Raw genomic sequence first — 19,280 nt, 5'->3', positions numbered from 1 at the left:
CCCCCCCCCCCCCCATGACGGCTACCGGCTGAATGCATAGCGATCCAAGGCCATGGAGGCATTCGCTCGCATGCATACCTGCAAAGGCAGCCGCCTTTTGCTCTCTTGGCCAGCGCAATACCACTCCTACGGCGGCCGTTCGATTACCTTAGAAAAGATTGTTCTGCTTCATTTCACAGTGCTTGTCTATGCAGTGCAAACATTCTCGATCTGCTTTCTAACCACATTGTATTACGTACTCTATGTCAAAACTCTGCACAGCCTTCCCACGAGCAGCCTCGCAAAGCTTTGTCGCCTGGAAACCGGCTCGAGATAGCGTGAAATATGGCTGATCCGATTTCACTGGTGGCTGCGGGTGTGGGAATCGGTGATGTCGCATTTCGGCTCATCGACTATCTCAAAGACATCAAAGCAGCCGCCAAGACTATGGATGAAGACATTGAAGGATTGATCAACGAGGTCGAAGGACTTCAAAAGGTTCATGGTCACCTTGAGAAGGAATATCTCAAGAATATGACGAATGCCGAAATGGGAGACGAAGAGAGGAGCCTTTGGACAAGCACAGGACAAACTCTCAAGAACGGGCAGAAGCTTACAAAGAAGCTTGAAGAATCGGTACAATCTATCTACGGCAATCATAAGCTAGTCACTGGAAGGTTGGATGGTTGGGACAAAGCGCGTAAAAAGAGAAGCAAAGACAGCATGATCTCTGGACTTCGAGACCAAATCAACACATATCAGGGAGCCTTGCAAATGTTGCTTGGGTTCATTTCCATGTAAGTGAATCAGTCATCCCAACTGCTTCTATTGACCGATAGGCAGGCAGTCCACTCGTGAAAGTCACAAGGATCAGAATGCCCAGCTCGACAAACTGGTAGCTGATTTCCAAGAACTGAAGAGTCGAATGGAACAAGCGCAGCACACATCGTTACCCTTATATGAAACCGTGACTACTACAACGGCCTATCGCGATTTCAACATGGAATCCGTGTCAGTCGTGAACCAGCTCGGTATTGCAATCGATAATATTGCGCACAATTCAGCCTCCGACGCCTCGGTGACCAACGAACATTTTGATATTCCGAAGCCTGTCGACCCATTTTATACTGGTCGTGAAGACTACGCAAAACGCTTGCGCAGCTGGATGTTACCGAGTCATCCTCGGAAGCAACGCGGTACATCGGCTGTCAAGGCAGAACAAAAACGTTTCATTGTGTATGGGCTTGGAGGCGCGGGGAAGACGCAGTTCTGCTCCAAGTTTGCTGAAGACAATCGCCAATAGTTAGTATAACATGGCTCCAAATTTATGCAACGCTACTGATGGATCACTTCTAGCTTCTGGGGGGTCTTTTGGGTAGATGGTAGCAGCCGGTCGCGGTTGAAACAGACCTTCTCTCAGAATGTGTCAAAGATTGGAAAAGTCGATCTCAACGAAAATGCTGCACTACATTGGCTATCAAACCTAAGTTCTCCTTGGCTTCTTATCATCGACAATGCTGATGACCCTGACCTCAAGCTTGCGGACTATTTTCCACGGGGCAATCGAGGTCACGTTCTCGTCACAACCCGCGACCCTGGGAAGAAGATGTATGGTACTGCTGGTGATCGATTTTTTGAATTCCAAGGACTGAGTACCAGCGATGCAAGTAGTCTACTGCTGAAAGCAGCCGGTCAGTCGGAACCATGGGACACGGTCGTGTCCAGCATTGCTTTAAAGATCGCGAAAGCCCTTGGCTATCTTGCATTGGCCATCACGCATGCGGGTAGAGCCATCCGCGAGGAGTATTGTAAGTTGAGCGAGTATCTACAATACTATGAGCGCCAATGGGAAGCGACGAGACAAACCAGACTTCCAGTGAGAGACAAGGATGCGGCCGACGAGTTGAGCGTCTTCTCAACTTTCGAGTTGAACCGAGAAGCTATCGAGGACCGAGCGACACGAGCATCTCGAGACGCCCTTCAGTTGCTTGACACATTTGCATTTCTTCACAACCAAGACATTAGATATGACTTTTTGCAACGATCTATCGAGAATGCCAAGGTTGAACATAGGAAGGAAGTCGAGGATAGAATGAATGAACGTCGATCCAAGGCAGCCAAGCCCGCACCCGACTGGTCGACATGGTGCAAAGAAACCGCGTTCCTAGTCCTTACCTACCTCTATCAGAATCGAAGCCCACCTGTTCTACCCAGTGTAGGTCACACTGTCGTTTGCTTCTTTGAAGACATTTGCTAAACCGTTACAGGTCATCCGAGATGGTCGTGATGAGAAGGCGATGAATGAAGATAGACTACGTGTAGCTTTACGGCAGTTGGTTCAATTCTCACTCATAATAAAAGGTCACAACTCCGAAAGCTACTCTATGCACCCCCTTGTACACAAATGGGCGCGTGAGCGGCCTGGCATGAGTATTGCAGCGCAAGGAGTTTGGGCCGAAGCAGCTGCAATGCTACTATCACACTGCATTCTGATCCCACCGCTTGGCAATACGGAAGAGGAGGAAGAAGTCCGAAAACATATCCTCCCCCATGTCGATCACGTACGCCAATGTCAGCAATCTATAGAGCAACGCATGAGGGACAAGCGCATGGCACGGATGAAACCATGGCCGGTATTCGATGGCGGCTTTGATAGGGGAAAAGCTATAACATATGCTAAGTTCAGTCTGGTTTACATGCAGAATGGACGGTGGGAGGAGGCCAAACGACTCCAAACTGCAGTGAAAGATTTCACGAGCCAAATCCTAGGCATGAAGCACCCTGTTACTCGTCGCGCCACCAGGCTACTGGCCATGACCTTGTTTAACCTTGGCCAAAGTGAGGATTCAGCTAAGCTGGAAAAAGAAGTCTTGGACGCTTGTGTGCTTTTCTTGGGCGTCGATCACCAGGAGACACTGGTAGCGAAATTCACTCTTGGAAAGGCGCTCTTCTTACAAGGCAAATTTAGCCAGGCCAAAATTCTCCAAGAAGAGGCGGTCGAGGGGCTCACTAGGCTGATCGGTCTGGACCACGAAGATACTCTCGATGCAATTGACTGGCTTGGCCAGACTTTACTCATGTTCTACACCAAAGAACATGTGACTCGTGCCCGTCAACTGTTTGTCACCGCATCAGAAGGCATGGAGAAGTTGCATGGAGATGAACATACACGTACACTTGAAGCGCGGGAGCACCTTTGCAGTTCTGCCATTCGGACGGGGGAGAAAAGCCATTTGGATGAAGCGCATGCAATGATGATAAAAATTCTAGAGATCCGAAAAGAAAAACTGGGCAAGGAGCATGCTTACACACTACTTGCGATGGTAAACCTCGCTCTCGTAAAATGCGCGATGGGCATGCTACACGAGGCAGAAGTACTCCTCCTGTATGGCTTACCTATCGCTGCACGCAATTTAGGCGAAGGCCACATCGCCTATCTCTGGGGCCGTTATCACCTGGGCCGAGTGTGGGTGCTTCAGGAAAGATGGGAGGAGGCGGTAACCTACCTACTTGATGTCACAGAGAGACAGCGCTACACGTTACAAGGAAGAGGCGAGTTTCATCCTGATAGAATTGGCGGCCTGATTGAGCTATCAACAGCATACAACGCGCTGGGAAAAGTTGAAGAATGCGAGAGGGTGACTGAGGAGGCTTTGGCTGCGTTGGCAAAGATATCGACAACTGAACACCCAGAGGCAAAGAAGTTAAAGGAAAACAGAGATATCTGGAGGCAGCGGAGAGCACAAAGTGTGGAGTGTCTGCCGCGCGCAGATTCAGCACACATCACCGAGGAGCGTGCCGGAACAATTTCTGGATCGATATAGCATAATGTTTAAGGATCAAAATACATATAGCTTTAATACTGTTACTTCTAGCGACGATTTTACTTCAATGTTACCCTCATGTTTATATCCTCTTCTATAGCGACGTCCCAAAAGAGCCCAAGTTCACCAACCTTCCGTAGCCGACCAACTACACACCTATTACTCTGCCTACCATAACATCTATTTGCTATTGCAATTACGTTACAGTAGCCTACAGTAATTATAGATTTCAGCAAAGTCGTTTACAAAGATATTTTAACGGTCCCATCATGCTCAGCAACGACTCCATATCGTGTGGTGGCAAGGCTATGACATGATTAGAGCCAGTCAGTCCAAGTAGATCATAAATTCACATACCTCCAGGCCAGGTTACCGGTACACATATATCTGCATCCTGTTACTAGCTTCTCTAAAGCCTCCACGATATCAGGACGATCTTGATAGGCACGATAGAGCCTTGCAGTGCAGACCTCATATTCCGCCGAGCATTGCGCAAGCAGATCCAGTGCTCGATCCAGTGCTCCTTGGAGACTACCAGTCTCGGCGTAAAGCACGAACAAGATGTTTGAGGACGATGCACCCGCAGCCTGAAACAGTTGTCAGTACTGTGTAGACGAGTATACCGATTGTATGTATGGGCCTTACCAACTCTTTCTGCACAGAGAGCAGATCGTTCATACTAGCGTTTCATCAGCACTCGATCCACATTACCATCATAACAATCCAAGGACTGACATTGAGGTCACACCATTGCCAGCCTCATATACATCATCCAGTAGCTTCGAATCCTGTACATCTGCGGGCAGTTGTACCTTGCATGCGTAACTGCCAACAATTAGCGACCGTTGCTTTGACAGTAGAAAGTCTCCAATCTTAGACTAACAGTAGTGCCGCTGTGGTAATCTTTACAGCGCTGGTAGCCATCCTCAAACGCCAATACTCTTCGAGAGTCGGTAAAGACTGATCGACACGCAGACCTTGCTCATATCCGACCATTTCCAAATAAATACGAATCTCCTTGGCAAGGTTGTGTCGTTCGTCTGTACATTGTCATAATTCAGTTAATATTCTGCTCGGTATTTCGAGGAGTTTGCTTACGCAGCGTCATGTCCTTACGGAGTCTTTGCCAAACATCCCGAGATGTCTCTAAAATCGGTCGAAAGGACGTGTTGACCTTCCTGTATGGTGGCAGGTCTAACAACTCACGTACGAAATGTATGATGTCGTCGCGACATTTCTGGGCGTGCTCGTAATCAGAGTTGAACTCTCCTTCTGCTTCATCAATCTCTGCTTTCCATTAGTTCATGTTTGTCTAAATGTGGGGATTCGAAATGTAACTCACCATCATCCCAGATAAATAGCTGTAGACTGTCAGTTGATGTTATAAAAGTAATACGATAGGGTTCTTACCCATGCGCATAGATCAGTACATGTCTCCATGCGCTCAAAATCTGCATACGGCCACCATCCTGCGCCGAAGCGACCCAGATCTTGCGCTTCGACTTTACGAAGTCCTCGCCGCTTACTTGGGATGCGCTCAATCATCCTAACACGCGGTCAGTATCAGTTGCTACGGCTGTCTTTGGTCAAAACATACCACTGGAATCGTTCTCTAATATGCTTGCGGAGGCGTTGGATATCTGGGTTCAGATCCACTGGCCAGTGTTCTTCAGGCATGTACTGCCACAAGTCAGGCAGCACAAGCGATTGGCCTTTGATCTCAGCAATGACATCTCGAGCGCTGATATGAGAATTATGTGCCATGATTGAAGGTCTTTGAATCGTTTAAAAAAAGATTTACAAGCTGAACAGGGCTCAATGGAGCAGATGCGTATACCGTATATACATCTAACAAGTTGCTCTAGTCAATGTCGCTAGTATATCAATGCTGTCATTACCTTTCCGTATCAGGTACATTACCGTATTGAGCATTCTGATATCGACTAACTTAGCGCGAATGGGTCCGCGGATGCGCTTGTGGATGGTATTGAACACACAAGGGCGATAAGGATAGCTCTTAAGCGGTTAGTCGTAACACGTACTTTCTCTACAACATACTTGTGATGATACTCTTGAAAGAATGGAGTATCTAGTCAAGATACTGCAATGTTTATCAAATAAGTTCTAAACTGTTCTTGGTCGCTGTTGTTGTTATTGTTGCTTTACTACAGTTAAATGCGTGCACGCTAATTGGCTACGTGGTACGTATTTACTGGCCGTTCTTCAATGGTTTTCCCCTCGCTTGAAAGTCCTTTACCACCCAATTGTCCAATCAACTTCTGTTCCACAATCTTCTCTTCTGCGAATCGAAAACCAGTATTTAGCTTAGCCACTTTTGATCAGTAATGTTTATGCTGCATATCAGCCTCGAATTGCCTCTTACGGTAACAGGTGAGATCCACGCTAAGGCTGATCTGCAGCTGATCATTGATTACACATTAACCGGACTCCTTCAAGTTGTAGTCGTCCCAAGAGTTTATCGTATGATTGTTAGTTCTGAATTGTATGTTGTTCAAGGGATGCTTGCTGCATGACCACGGTACGTCCTGGTCATATATTCGAGCGTTCCAACCGCCTCGATCTCGACAACATTCTTATCCGCAACATCGTTGCGAACGGATAACCTTTTGATCATCTTCGCACGAGGTAGATGATCCATCATGTCCACAAATTCGCTTCCATGGTGGCTTTTGGCGCCGGCAGCGATCATTGTAGTGGGCTACTTGGTCTATCAAGCTGTCATGCCAACCCCACTACCTGGCATTCCATACAAGATAATCAGCGCGAGCAGACTACTTGGAGATCTTCCAGATATGCTCAGATACCTAGCCAAAACCAAACAGACTGTCTCATTTTTCGCTAGCCACTGTGTCGAGCTGAATTCCCCGGTTACGCAGATATTCATCCGACCGTTCAGCAAGCCTTGGGTAATCATTACAGATAGTCGCGAGTAGGTCAACCCAATCAGATATTTTTTGCACACTCATTGACTTCGAGCACAGAGCACAGGACATTCTGACCCGCCGCACTCGGGAGTTCGATCGAGGCGAGATTTTTGGCCACCCGTTTAGGATCGTGGTACCCCACGCGGGAGCTGGACACCGCACTACGAGCCATTGGCGAGAAAGTAGACGACTGATGGCAGACACGATGTCTCCTGGTTTTCTACGGAATGTGGCAGGTCCACACAACCACTCTGATGTAAGATCCCTTATACAGCTGTGGAAAGCGAAGGGAGCTGCTGCTGAGGGTCGACCTTTCGACATAGCCTCAGACCTGGAGGAGGTTATGAATGACAGCATCTTCGCCGTTTCATTTGGTGTCTCTCGTGGTGGTATAGACGCCAAACTGGAAGCACTATCCTCCCCGCCTATGAAAGAGATCATATACGACCACGAAGTCATTGTCTTCCCACCAACCAAACGTTCTGCTGTGTATGAAGACATCGGAAAAGTCTTGGGTAGCCCGGAGATTGCACTGAAGTCTCCCTTTGGTGCGTGGCATCTCGCATTTGCACTAAGATTTTACCCCAAACTTCGACAAGCTGTCAAGCGCAAGGACCGCTTCATACAGCAGATGCTTGACGAGGCATGGGAAAAGTTCAACCGACCTACAAGCTCTGAGACCGATGTCAAATCGGCGGCCGAATTCTTGATTGCTCGCGAAGTTGCACAGTCCAGGAAAAGTGGTAGGAAGACACAATATGATAGTCCGATGGTGAAGGACGAGCTCTTCCTGTTCCTGTTCGCCGGCTTCGACACAGGACCTACAACAGTAAAATGGGGTACTTCCTTTGCATGGTCGTGAGTGGAAGATTTTTGGACTGACTACTCTCAGGCTTTAAATTTTTGACTAGACATCAAGAAGTCCAAGCTAAGCTAAGAGATGCCCTGCGTGAATCTTTGAAGGATGTTTGTGCGCAAGGTGAGCTGCCAACACTCGATGCTATACACAATACCAAGATACCTTATCTGGATGCATTTTTGGAGGAGATGACACGATTGTCTCATACCTCTTTGTCGAATGGGCGGATCACTACACAAGATGTTGAAGTCCTGGGATATCATATCCCGAAAGGTATTGAGGTATGGTTAATGGTAAGTCGACATTCCCTTATTATTCTCAACAACATCTACTAATGCATGTTCACAGAATGTCGGACCAAGTCAGACGGCTCCCCCCTTCGACATCCCAGACAGTAGGCGCAGAAGCGGTAACAAGTCAGAAACACCGAAGTCGCCGTGGACTGAAGCTTGGGACCCGCATAGCCTAGCCGAATTCATGCCTGAGAGGTGGCTTCGCACGAATGAAGACGGTACTTCTATGTTCGACCCACAAGCAGGTCCAAATCATGCCTTTGGGGTTGGTCCGAGAGGATGCTTCGGTGAGTAGCACTTCCAGACATGGCAGTCGACCTTGTGGACACTTTTACACTCGCTAATATCCCCAAAAGGCCGAAAACTCGCCATGCATACTATGAAGACACTTTTTGTGCTTGTACTCTGGGACTTCGAGCTACTACCACTGCCTACCGAGTTAGATTCCTTTGCGCCGATAGACTTGCTCACACATCAGCCGCTGATGAATTACGTTCGTCTAAAATCACATCCAATAGGATAACGGCGAGATTTTGGGCGTTTGAGGGTACTTGAAACATGAATATGACAGAGGTATGTGTCACATAACGTGTATGAGTAGAATTACAGAATCAATACATTTTGGAATTCATATAGATATTTCAACATGCGCTACGGTCTACGCCGATGAGTGGCAATTGTAAAAGATTTTGGTTATTAACAGTACTAATAGTATTGATTCATATTTCATAGATTTGATGCGCGATAAAGACACTACAAGGTGTTGTACAAGATCAGAGATTTAGCACATGTGGAGGCTGTTACAGCTATCTCAATTTATGATGATTAGTCTATAACCTTATTGACATAAAAATCTATTTGTAACTATAATTCACACTGTAGATGACTCCAAATCTTTTCATATCACACCAAGGGCAAGATTCAGCTCATGTAACTGCCGATTGATGTTGCACGCCCGTGACCTTCCCCGCACGTGATTTCGCGAACTCGTGTTTCGCGTCCGATGGGCGGGTGCAAACGACTAACACGATTATTTGGCCTTCAACAAAACTCGCAGTAGTCAAGCACCACGACACGTATGCACCGCACTCGGTAGAAAGACAAGACGTACCATGGATGCGAAATCCAGCTCACACAAGCGGGCGATTTCAAACAGCAAAACGGTGTCGCCGCCTGCAGCGAAGCGCCGACAGCAGTCCACTACCACCAGTGCGTCTGCCGCTGCCCCATACTGGCGTGATCTACTAACATGGATCAGGCAAGGCCATCGCAAATTTCTTTACACCAGCATCAAAGAAAGAGCCAGAAAAAATGGTGTGGCGAGTGATCAAGGATAGCTTGCTTGTTGGGCGCTTCGGTGCAGCAGGCACTACAACGACGCAGGCAGCCACAGCAGGCAAGCGCAGAATAGCGGCTTTTGACCTCGACTCAACACTAATCAAGTCCGCTTCGGGAAAGACGTTCAGTCGCGACGCAAGCGACTGGAAATGGTGGGATAGTAGCGTACCTGGAAGACTCAAGGATCTCCATGCCGATGGCTACCTCATTGCAATCATCAGCAACCAGGGCGGAATCAGCCTAAAGCCAGACCCCAAAACAGTCAAGTCTGATCAAAAGCGCCTGTCCGACTTCAAAACAAAGGTGACGGCAGTGCTCAGCCAGCTCGATCTCCCAATTTCAATATACGCGGCGACTAGCCGGGATCAGTACCGAAAGCCCAGGACGGGCATGTGGGAGGAACTATTGGAAGACCACGACCTAGAAAAACCCGGGGCAGTCGACTTGGACGGATCGGTATTTGTTGGGGATGCCGGCGGTCGTGAGGCTGTGCCTGGGGGAGTTTTGAAGGACCACGCGTGTTCAGACAGGTCCGTACTTCCCAGCCCCACGCCGAGCGTTGCTAAATGTGGAGATTGACGGGCGTTCAGAGACTTCGCAGCTAATGTCGGCATACCGTTCCATACGCCAGAGGAGTACTTCCGCCACGAAGAGCCAAGGCCGTTCATACGAACTTTTGATCCAACCGTTTTCGTAAAGGGGCGGGGTGGAGACTCAACATCTGCAAGTAAGTTTGATATTTACCGTTGCACTTGTAATATGATCGTCTAATTTGCTGATCTTGATCTTAGTAGCGTTCACGAAAGCGGAATCGCCAGAGATTGTCCTATTCTGTGGCAGTCCCGGTGCTGGCAAATCGTCGTTCTACTGGAAGCATCTGCAACCACTCGGATACGAACGAGTGAACCAAGATATTCTTAAAACTGTACGTTGCTGACTGGCCCTTTGCTCTGCACGAGCCGTGCGACGTGTATGCATTTTTGAGTAACTTTGTTGGATCAGCGCGAAAAGTGCGTCAAGTCAGCTACTGGGCTGATCGAAGAGGGTACGAGTGTGGTTATCGGTACATGCATCCGGCACCCCAGACGATCCCCGTTTTACAAGACTAACGGAACCAGATAATACCAATGCCGATCCAAACACTCGAGCCGTGTGGGTTGCATTAGCGCAGAAGCTCAAGGTACCTCTACGATGTGTGCTGTTTACAGCATCGCCTAAGCTATGCGAGCACAACGACACATTTCGAGCGTTGAATGTTGGGCCCGAAGTAAGTTGCATGGCGGCAAATCCTTTCCGCAGCAGCTGGTGTGAACGACTTTTCCAGACTACTCGCAGACTTGTGGAGGAACTATCCTAAAGAGGAAGCTAATGCGTGTGCGCATGAAGAGTCCACCAGTGCTATGAATACCTTTTGTTGCTGTCGGAGAGGGTGGTACTTGGTCTAGAGAGGTATCCCTGCTGACGTTCATTTCCACATAGACGAACCGCGAATCTCGCACTATCCTACCCCACGTTGCCTTTAGTGGCTTCGCTTCACGATATCGCGAGCCCAAGCTGGCGGAAGGATTTGTAGACATCATCAAGGTTGATTTTCAGGTACGTTTGATATTCAACTCGATTCAACATGGCATGGGCTTCCTAGTCTATATTGGGGCAGCTGGGGTATTCAGCTATAGAGGAAGACAAGGCAAGGCTGACCAAGACATGGATGCAGTTTGAAGGTTCAGACGAGCAAGGAAGACTGTGGAGCAAATACTGGATCTGATTTGTTGATGGGAATTGTCAAAGCGAACACGACCGAACTGCTACCCCACTCTACCAATATTGGAGATGACGACGCTGGCAGAGGGTTGAAGACATGTCAGCAAGTCGGACGCGTCGCGATTGGACCAGAGGGAAAATAGAGCTCGAGACTGGTTGCTTGAGGGGCCGACATGGATCCCGGCGCGCGTTCGCAGCACTAGTCTATCCTATTTTCTTTTCTACGCCGTTTTACTTTGTGGGAGAGAAGAAAAAAGCCCCTGCGAAGAAATGGAATTGGGTACTTTTTTTTTGCCTAGTAACGTTTGCTTGTTTCCATAGTTCATGTCAACGGTTTGAAAGGTACGGGATATCTTTTTCCTGTTCGCACGCACAACAATGGGGCTCGAGAGGGCTCCGCCGCGGACAGGGTGGATATGAGCATGAAGATGGGCCTGGTAATCATGCATGATATATACATCATGTATGTAGTTTTGCTTGCACACCGATATCCCGAGTTTTTTTGACAGGATTTGCGGTGGGCGTAGACAAGCGTTATCGATAGCAAAAGTACCCATGTTGTGTGGATTCGAGGCGCAGGGCATCGGGGCTCAACATACCGGTGGATTATGCCACGTTAGGCCAAGGAACGCATCCGGTCAACCCAACGGATCAGCGCCACTAGAAAGGTCTGGACATGGACGCTCGGGCAGGCATTCGGAGTGTTTGCGTGCTTTTTTCCCCACTAACTACTCTGCATTTTTTTTCTATCAATCAGGGAAATATATGTCATGTGCTGTAAGTATATGTATGCAGCGTATTGCATATGAGGCAAAAAGAAGCAGTGCGAGAGCGACACGTGGTCAAGTCTGTCCTGACGTAAGCCACATTCGATAATTGCAAAGAAATTTCCGGGACCCTCTTGTGCAATATACAGCATGAGGGTAGGCGAGTAGGAGAGAGAGGCCGTTAAGCCATGCACACTGAGCGTTGAGCAGGAGTGGACGGATGGGTTTGGCGCAAACGGTATTGTCCCGCCCGCGTCTGCATGCTCTCCGTGCCGTCTGGTCTGGCCAGCGACCAGGCAAGAGAAAAGGCCATCAAGCGAGCGGGGCGGCTGCCGACTTCAGACCGGGACCGACACTACGCGGACTTGTTTTCGCCCTTGTCGTCATGATGCGATGACCCAGGAGCCTGTCACCGTGTTGCCGGCATAACAGAAGAGGAATAGCGATTGGAAGCTCCATATTTCCGTAAACTTCTTCTCTTTCATGTGTTGGAGTGGTCGGCTACTTCGACGCGGCAGAGGACAAATTAGAGTAGGCCCGCACAAAAAAATTTTCCCCTCCCTTCGGGCAAAAGTTTGTACTAGAGTAAGGTAGTGAGCGGTATCCGGGGTATGGACAAGGGCGAGGCGAAAAGGTTGATGACGTTGCCGAAACCTTGGAAAGAAGCACACACCGGGGAACCATAGCCTGGGGGTAAGGGGAGAGGAATGCTGGCGGTGAGGTATGAGGCTTGCACGCACGCACGCGTAAACAAGGGGCGGTTGAAAGCAAGGCGCCGGGGAGCAGGAAAAGATGCTTAGCGCGACAGGGGACTGGCGCCAATCATGAGTGGGTCAACGGTCTAGCGCGCACAAAAGTGCTCCCCAATTTGGCGTAGGAGCATGGTCGGATGCTGGTTTTTTTCTGCCGCTGGGCTCCAAGGCTGTCCCCAACCTCGCTTGGTGTCCCTGTAGGGCGTCTTTAGGACTTTGTCAGGTACAGACCGCCTACACCATGTTATTTGAGGCTCGTATCGTATCATGGTCAATGGTAATCGACTAGTTGACTCGTGAGAGGGGATAAGGATAAGAGACGTTGTTTTGAAACACGAGGGCGAGTGTTGTAAGAGTGGCGCGATAACTTTGTTTTTGAGTAGATGGCGAGGCTCAGACGGCAGTTCAATGTTTGTTTGTTAGTAACTCCACCACCCAAGACCCCTTGCTACGCTTCAGGAGTGGGCCAATCAATGCGTGGGTGGGAGACGGGACAGATGAAAAAAAAGAAAGCACGAGTGGGCGCAAAAAGATGAAGACGTGTGTGGATGTCATCACAGCTGCAGAGACGGCAAAGGGAGGAGCCAGTGCAAGTCCGAGGGCGGCAAAAGCAAAAGCAATTGCAGCATGGGGGTTGGCAAAAGGGCTACTGTGGTCTAGTGCAAGCGGGTGAGTGTTGGTGCACTGCCCCGATAGACGAGTCTGTCAAGTGGCCGTCATGGTTGCGCTCACAGCAGTCGAGTGGTAGTGGGTGTTGCACGGCACCAGCGCAAGTACTGTGTAGAGTAAGTAAGTAGAGCAGCGCGCACAGGACGGCAGGGCACACAGACACAGCACAGGACAGCACAGGAGTGCACTTTGCAGGGTGTGGCCTGGGCATGTGCATCTGCCCAACACCAGGCCACGGGTGCAAGGGCGGGCGTGGAGTGGTCGAGGATGGATGGGGACGAGGAGGTGTGCTTGAGCGGATGTTCCTGCATGTCTTACTCAGAAGCTTGGCTGGGATGAGAAGGGTTGAGAGCTGAGGGCGGTACCTGGGGCCAGGGGATGGGATGGGATGGGATGGGATGGGATGGGATGCGATGCGACTACGCAGTACGTACTATGCAACAAGTGAGGTGGGCGTGGGTGGGTGGGCGTCACGGTCTTGTGTACCGAAGCGGACGGCGCCCTTGTCGTCGAAACCGGCGTGGCTTTCACAGCTGCCGGCGCCGGCTAACCCGACCGTGTCTAGCCAGTCTTCGGGGCGACGGTTTCTCGCTGGCCTTGGCGCGTGCAGTGCTGTGAAAGTGAAAGTGCAAGTGAAAGGAGCCTGCACGGGTCGTCACTGCCCATGTCCATGTCCATGCCCATGCTCCTGCCCATCCATGCCCATGCTCCTGCCCTGCCCACTGCCCACACGCACAAAGCCGCCTGTATATCCCATCCCACGCCTGCCACTATTGCCCACTGCCCACTGCCCACTGCCCGTCTCCCCTCGCTCTCCTGTTCGTCCACGCCACTCTGCCAACTCCTCTCAACCACTCGACCAACAATTCACCACCAACACAAAACATCCACCACCATCAGCCCACAATATATACACAGACCGGATCCCATCGCCCCAGCCCCCATCTGTTGTCTGCGACTGACGATTGTTGCTGCATCGAGCATCGCCTCTGCACCTCGGTACGTACGTTGGACCTATCCCAGCCCTGCGCACTCACGTGCTGGCCGCTTTGGGAGCCGCTTGCCCACCCGCACGCGCTGACTTTGTTGCTGCAGCATCACCACGCCTAGGCTGTACATACGTGGTCGGCTTCGTGGCACCCTCCCAGGCTCTCTCCAAACACTGCTCGACCGCCTCTCCACCTCCCCCAACCCCAAGCCTGCCCATTGACTGTGTTGTGCTGGCCGCTCACTGCCCGCCCACAGTCTCGGTCGCTTGTCTCTTTTAAGCTGGGGATGGGATCCCAGCATCCGGCGCGCAAATTCCACATCACGCCCCGACCGCCAACCCAAACTGCCGCTCCTACCATTCTCCCACCGCCATGATGCACGACCTTAAGCCGCTCGTCTTCCCTCACATGCCCGCCGCCGTTCGCAAATCCTCAAAGGGCTCATTAACCATGTACGAAGACCAAACTCTGTCCGTTTGTTCCAATGCAGACTCTGGCTTCTACTCTGCATCAGAGTGCTCGACGCCGCCCACGCCAAGCCAGTACATCCGTGGTCACTTCCGCTTTCCCAGCTCGGCTTCGTCATTGTCGTCGAGCCCGCCAACCTACGACCCGGCCGACGCTCCCAATGGCTCAGGAAAGCTGCCCAAACTAACAGAGGAACCCTTTGAGCGCGAGTACGACTTCGTTAACCATGACGTCTACCGCTGCTCTTGTGAGTTTGACTTGCAAACGTGTTGCCTTTGCGGTGCTGATCCAAACTCAGGCGACACCCAAGGTTCCTATGGTCATGCACAGCACTGCAGGATATCTAGGGCATACGACCCCCAGGACGAGTACTTCACCACTGCCGACTCTGGACTACAATCGGCAAAGCGAAGACGGTCATTGGAAGCCTCTGCACACAGCATTGCTGGCAAGATTGAGAGGCGCTTCCCTTCTCTGTCGCGCAGAGTGCGCGACCGCACCTCGAACCTCAGCAGGGTATCGCGCAGCACAACGCCCTCACGAGTACCCTCGACACGCTCCTCGTCGCTCGCTGGCTCCCTCTACCAGGCGTCGACTGTCGATCTCGCAACCGAATACTCGCCGCCCACCTCCAACCCTGCTTTGATCAGCAGGGAGCAAGTAAACGAGGATGTTCCTACGCCACTCGCCATCGACGTTGATAGGGCCAATGCCATGGACATTGACTTTGATCCCGAGGAAGTAGAACGAGAGCGATATGCCGCTACGCCACTCTTACCGCCCATGCTGGTACACTCTCGGACCGAAGACGTGCCGGCTTCATCGCCTTTACAGTCACCAGCAGTTGCTGACGCGACTCAGTCAGTGGGTCTGGCTTATGCTCCCACCCCTCCAACGCGCACCTACCCTACTCCTCCTCTGTCCTCGAAGCCCTCCTACGCCTCTATGCGAGGACCAAATGCAGGGTTTGCTGTGTCATCGGCCGACATTCCTCCCCTGATGCTCGCTAGCCCTGACGACAGATGGGCCAACATCTTGGGCCACGCCAACTTCACCATCCTCCCTGAGCCATACATTCCCGAAGTGTGCGACTCTGCATCTATCGAAGAGCACCTAGCCGAGTGGGCCCAAGCGCGGCGCAATTATGCAAAGCACCAAGTGCGCACCGCCGAACATTATGGAGTGACATCGAAGCACTATCTTCTCACCGAACAAAAATGGGCTGAAATCGACGCCGAATGGAAGAGAAACCATGACATGGCCAAGGCACATGCGGCTGCCCTTGGCGAAGAGCTTGCGCCATACTCTCCCACGGAGCCAGGGCCTCTCAGTAAGATGCCAACGCTCCACGACCCGAAGAGCGAGGGTAAATTCCCCAATCTCGGTGACGAAGACATTGTCGGTCCCATGCAACAAGCCGCCGCACTAATTCCGACCAACCCCTCGCGTAAGCGCGCGTTTTTCAGGTTCCTCAGCGACCTGCGGTTCCCTAGTTCGTTCCTAGGCCGTTCCTCGAATGGCACCCGAGGATATTAGAACGATAATGCGACAGAGGACAACACCACCCTCTCTGTCGTCATCGGGCGCGATCAACTTTTTCTTTTTGATCGCGTGCGACTGTACATTACTGGCCCTCTTTGCGCCTGATACGCGCAACGAGGGTCGATTTACGAAAGTACGAGTGAATGACCCAAAACATATTGGCGCTTTTTTATTTTGCGCCACGACGACACGACTCATCAGAGCGACGAATTTCCTTTGTTTGAACAATTATTAGAGGCGTACTGCGCTCTCCCTTCAATGGGGCAGTTTTTTGTGTTTGTTTGTTGGGCGGGTTGGGAAAGAAAAAGCGATGCATGCGTCTGCATTGGGCGAAAAGCGAGCATCGTCATCACGCTGTGTGCTCCACGCAGCGATGGCTCTTCAGCTAATTTCATTGTTCATCTAATTGTTTTCCCCTTGTGCTCACCTGCGGAGCACAATTACTGTCTGTTTCGGCGGCTACACCTTTGACTCGTCCCTCTCCTGGGGGGACTCGAGTCGAGAGGGCAAGCGCAGTCGCGGGTCTTTGTTACCCTTTTTGGTAGGAGGGAAAAAAAGTAATGGGGACTTGTTGGGCACATATATTCCAATCAGTATTGATAAGTTCTAATAGACCCATTGGGGAGAAGCACAGATTTTGTTGTTGTACAACTTTTTTTTCTGAACTGGGATTGTGTTATTGGCATGTAGTACAGCGCTTGTGTAAAAAAAAAAGTTGGCGAGTCCTCTCTGTCTACCCTCGAGGACGAGAGAGCCCGCCCCGAAAGCGCCAAATGAAACTTGGTATCCACGTACACACGGACCCTGACCGGAGAGAAAGCCCTTTTTTTTGCCTGCATCGTGACTACACGTCGTTCCCTAATCGACTGGCTGTGAAGCGTCGCCCTTGAGTATTTGTTGAGCAAACAGTTGAGGGGGGAGGGGGGGGGCAAATAAGAGAGCGCTTGCCAGCATCTTCTCATTGCACCATCTGGCACACATGATGGGTGGACAACGCCCACATGTCCGCCCTCTCTTTCTTTCTCCACGGGGGCCCTGCGCACATTCGCTATCTTTCTGTCTCTCTCTCTTATGCCTTACCATGTACCCTCGGCCCACCACCAATCACACCACCATGCTCGTACAAAACCAAAAAACAAGCTTTCACAACCTTACGTACCCGTCTGTGAGCCCGAATCCCAATCGATTTGGTCTGCAATGCACACATACATGACGGACGACGCTACATTTCCTACCCGTTTGTCCCATTGACTACTACTTGCGTACCCCACACTCTCACATGCTCGCAACAAAAAAAACCCCCCCCCATGTTCCGTCTCAAGCCCTAAACACACAATGTGTTGTTGTTGTTTTTTTGTAACACGACACTTGATAGATGCATCTCTGTACTAAAGCGAATACCCTTTAGCTCCCCCGACTTGGACCCACGGCCTCGTGTCTCAAGCTCGCTGCGTGGCACTTGTATATCTTGTTTGAATTCGCCAGGTCTAGCCTAGCCTTACATGCTGTGTGTATAACCCTCTTTCTGTCTCTGATGGCTATGTACCACGACCGGCGGTGGTGCTGGTGGTGGGGGTAAGCGGGGGGAAAGAGGGCAAGTGTACTGTACTGTAAGGGGCTGCATGTGTGCGACGAGGGGTGGGTAGTGCAAACATGGGGAAGCCGAAGCGATGGTGGTGGGTGGGGTTTTTCCTTGTCTTACGTGTGATGGTGGTGGCTTGATGGTGGGTATCATGACGGGCGCGGAGGCGGGCGCGGAGGGCATGTGGTAGGTAAGGGGATTATATGGTCGTGTTGGGGGATGAGGGAGGAGACACTGCTGGGTGTGTGTATCGTCGTGTGTATGTGTATGTGTATGTTGCAAGGAAGGGAGAAAGTTTTGGTTGTGACGTGAGTGCAGCATTTGACTGAGTGCTGAGTATCCTTCACCATCTGACAGCTACGACCAACTTTCTGCCCTGCCCTGCTTGTGTTGCGGTACCTCAAAAGACGACGTCCTGGGTTACATGGTCTCAAACTGTGGTGGGGTTATTTTCTCGATCCGAGATTGAAGGGCTCATATGCAGGTCTGATGACGAACAGCTTTTTTTTGTAGCGAGATTTACCTGAGACATTTGTTGCATACGTATACGCATGCGCCCGTGAATATGGTAAAAAAGAGATGAGTCTCGGGACTTTGTGCATATGGAAGTCATGTCTGTCATTCTATCTTTGGGCGGGGCTGGAGGCGAGCTGCATGTCTGGGCATGCATGCAATGCATACTAGACCTAGGTGCATGGTGGCAAAAAAGAAGAGAAGAGAGGGGGGGAGGCGCAGTTTCGTATTTATGAATGGTATGCGCAGTCATTGGATATTCTTCGTGTGAGGATGTAGAAAGCAGCAGTGATAGAGGAGAGGTGGGGAGAGTTTGCTAATAGCTGACACTGCTTTCCTCCCCTACACTATCTTTTTGCTCACTGCACCTCAAACGTGACAAGCGACACAAATGTGGTTGAACGAAGAACCCCTCTCCCCCATGCACTAAGCTGCGGTTAAAAAAACGACCAAGCTACGGCTCGTGCCGCATTGCATGGCAGCGCATTGCATTGCATTCTCACCCGCAGCCGTAGCCGTAGCCGTAGTAGTAGCAGCAAAGTTAGCCCTTTCGGCCCCAACAGATCGCATCTTGCACTCTGCTTCTGACACACACACAGCCGAAGCAGTATCACTTTGTCTAGTCACATACTCCGTCCCCTCTCCATCCGACACCTGACCATTCACCCCGCCTCGCCACCCTCCTCCATGCCACATTCCAATACTCAACCGCCTGCCAGAAGCGCATGCCACGTCGCTGTTAGCAAAAGCTTCGTCTCTGCCAAACAATCTAAAAACAGAGTGGGGAAGCTGGGACGTCGTACGTCATTGTCATCAGCATCTTCTGCGTGTTTTTCCTCTTTCCTCTTTCTCACTCAGACGTCGGTTATGCTTCTGGAAAACACAGCATTCAGCCCTTTTCTCACCCTTTCTCTTACATAGCTAAATCCACATACGCTACGTACCATACACCCCTCTCTCTCTAGCGCACTGCACTACCAACCCACATAGTGTAAAACA

General features: G+C 50.7%; 7 protein-coding genes across 7 annotated transcripts; 5 read left to right on the top strand and 2 right to left on the bottom strand.

Moving 5' to 3' along the window:
- Positions 1–324: 324 nt before the first annotated feature.
- On the top strand, positions 325–3,803 carry COCVIDRAFT_18113 (hypothetical protein; the record flags this gene model as incomplete). Its single annotated transcript, XM_014698630.1, has 4 exons — positions 325–776; positions 823–1,281; positions 1,336–2,194; positions 2,247–3,803. 4 exons carry the CDS (start codon positions 325–327, stop codon positions 3,801–3,803), a joined length of 3,327 nt encoding a protein of 1,108 aa, XP_014554116.1.
- A 242-nt stretch (positions 3,804–4,045) lies between these two features.
- Positions 4,046–4,481, bottom strand: COCVIDRAFT_105737 (hypothetical protein; the record flags this gene model as incomplete). Its single annotated transcript, XM_014698679.1, has 3 exons — positions 4,046–4,109; positions 4,161–4,390; positions 4,449–4,481. 3 exons carry the CDS (start codon positions 4,479–4,481, stop codon positions 4,046–4,048), a joined length of 327 nt encoding a protein of 108 aa, XP_014554165.1.
- A 195-nt stretch (positions 4,482–4,676) lies between these two features.
- COCVIDRAFT_39947 (hypothetical protein) lies at positions 4,677–5,567 on the bottom strand (the record flags this gene model as incomplete). The annotated part of the gene is made up of 5 exons (XM_014698678.1): positions 4,677–4,843; positions 4,902–5,090; positions 5,146–5,164; positions 5,214–5,349; positions 5,401–5,567. 5 exons carry the CDS (start codon positions 5,565–5,567, stop codon positions 4,677–4,679), a joined length of 678 nt encoding a protein of 225 aa, XP_014554164.1.
- An 896-nt stretch (positions 5,568–6,463) lies between these two features.
- COCVIDRAFT_105789 (hypothetical protein) lies at positions 6,464–8,423 on the top strand (the record flags this gene model as incomplete). Its single annotated transcript, XM_014698677.1, has 5 exons — positions 6,464–6,753; positions 6,806–7,587; positions 7,641–7,900; positions 7,956–8,187; positions 8,257–8,423. The coding sequence occupies 5 exons, from the start codon at positions 6,464–6,466 to the stop codon at positions 8,421–8,423; spliced, it is 1,731 nt and encodes a 576-aa protein (XP_014554163.1).
- A 589-nt stretch (positions 8,424–9,012) lies between these two features.
- On the top strand, positions 9,013–11,003 carry COCVIDRAFT_105694 (hypothetical protein; the record flags this gene model as incomplete). The annotated part of the gene is made up of 8 exons (XM_014698676.1): positions 9,013–9,109; positions 9,159–9,768; positions 9,829–9,965; positions 10,033–10,163; positions 10,241–10,301; positions 10,357–10,505; positions 10,718–10,834; positions 10,953–11,003. 8 exons carry the CDS (start codon positions 9,013–9,015, stop codon positions 11,001–11,003), a joined length of 1,353 nt encoding a protein of 450 aa, XP_014554162.1.
- A 3,545-nt stretch (positions 11,004–14,548) lies between these two features.
- On the top strand, positions 14,549–16,180 carry COCVIDRAFT_18109 (hypothetical protein; the record flags this gene model as incomplete). The annotated part of the gene is made up of 2 exons (XM_014698629.1): positions 14,549–14,891; positions 14,943–16,180. 2 exons carry the CDS (start codon positions 14,549–14,551, stop codon positions 16,178–16,180), a joined length of 1,581 nt encoding a protein of 526 aa, XP_014554115.1.
- Positions 16,181–19,081: 2,901 nt separating this feature from the next.
- On the top strand, positions 19,082–19,246 carry COCVIDRAFT_105767 (hypothetical protein; the record flags this gene model as incomplete). Its single annotated transcript, XM_014698675.1, has 1 exon — positions 19,082–19,246. A coding segment is annotated over one exon (165 nt), but the record flags the coding sequence as incomplete, so codon positions are not given.
- Positions 19,247–19,280: the final 34 nt, after the last annotated feature.

The sequence above is a fragment of the Bipolaris victoriae genome, assembly GCF_000527765.1.
Source record: "Bipolaris victoriae FI3 unplaced genomic scaffold scaffold_74, whole genome shotgun sequence".
NCBI lineage: Eukaryota > Fungi > Ascomycota > Dothideomycetes > Pleosporales > Pleosporaceae > Bipolaris > Bipolaris victoriae.
Note: the sequence above shows the minus strand (reverse complement) of the source record. Positions and strands in the feature narration are given on the sequence as shown.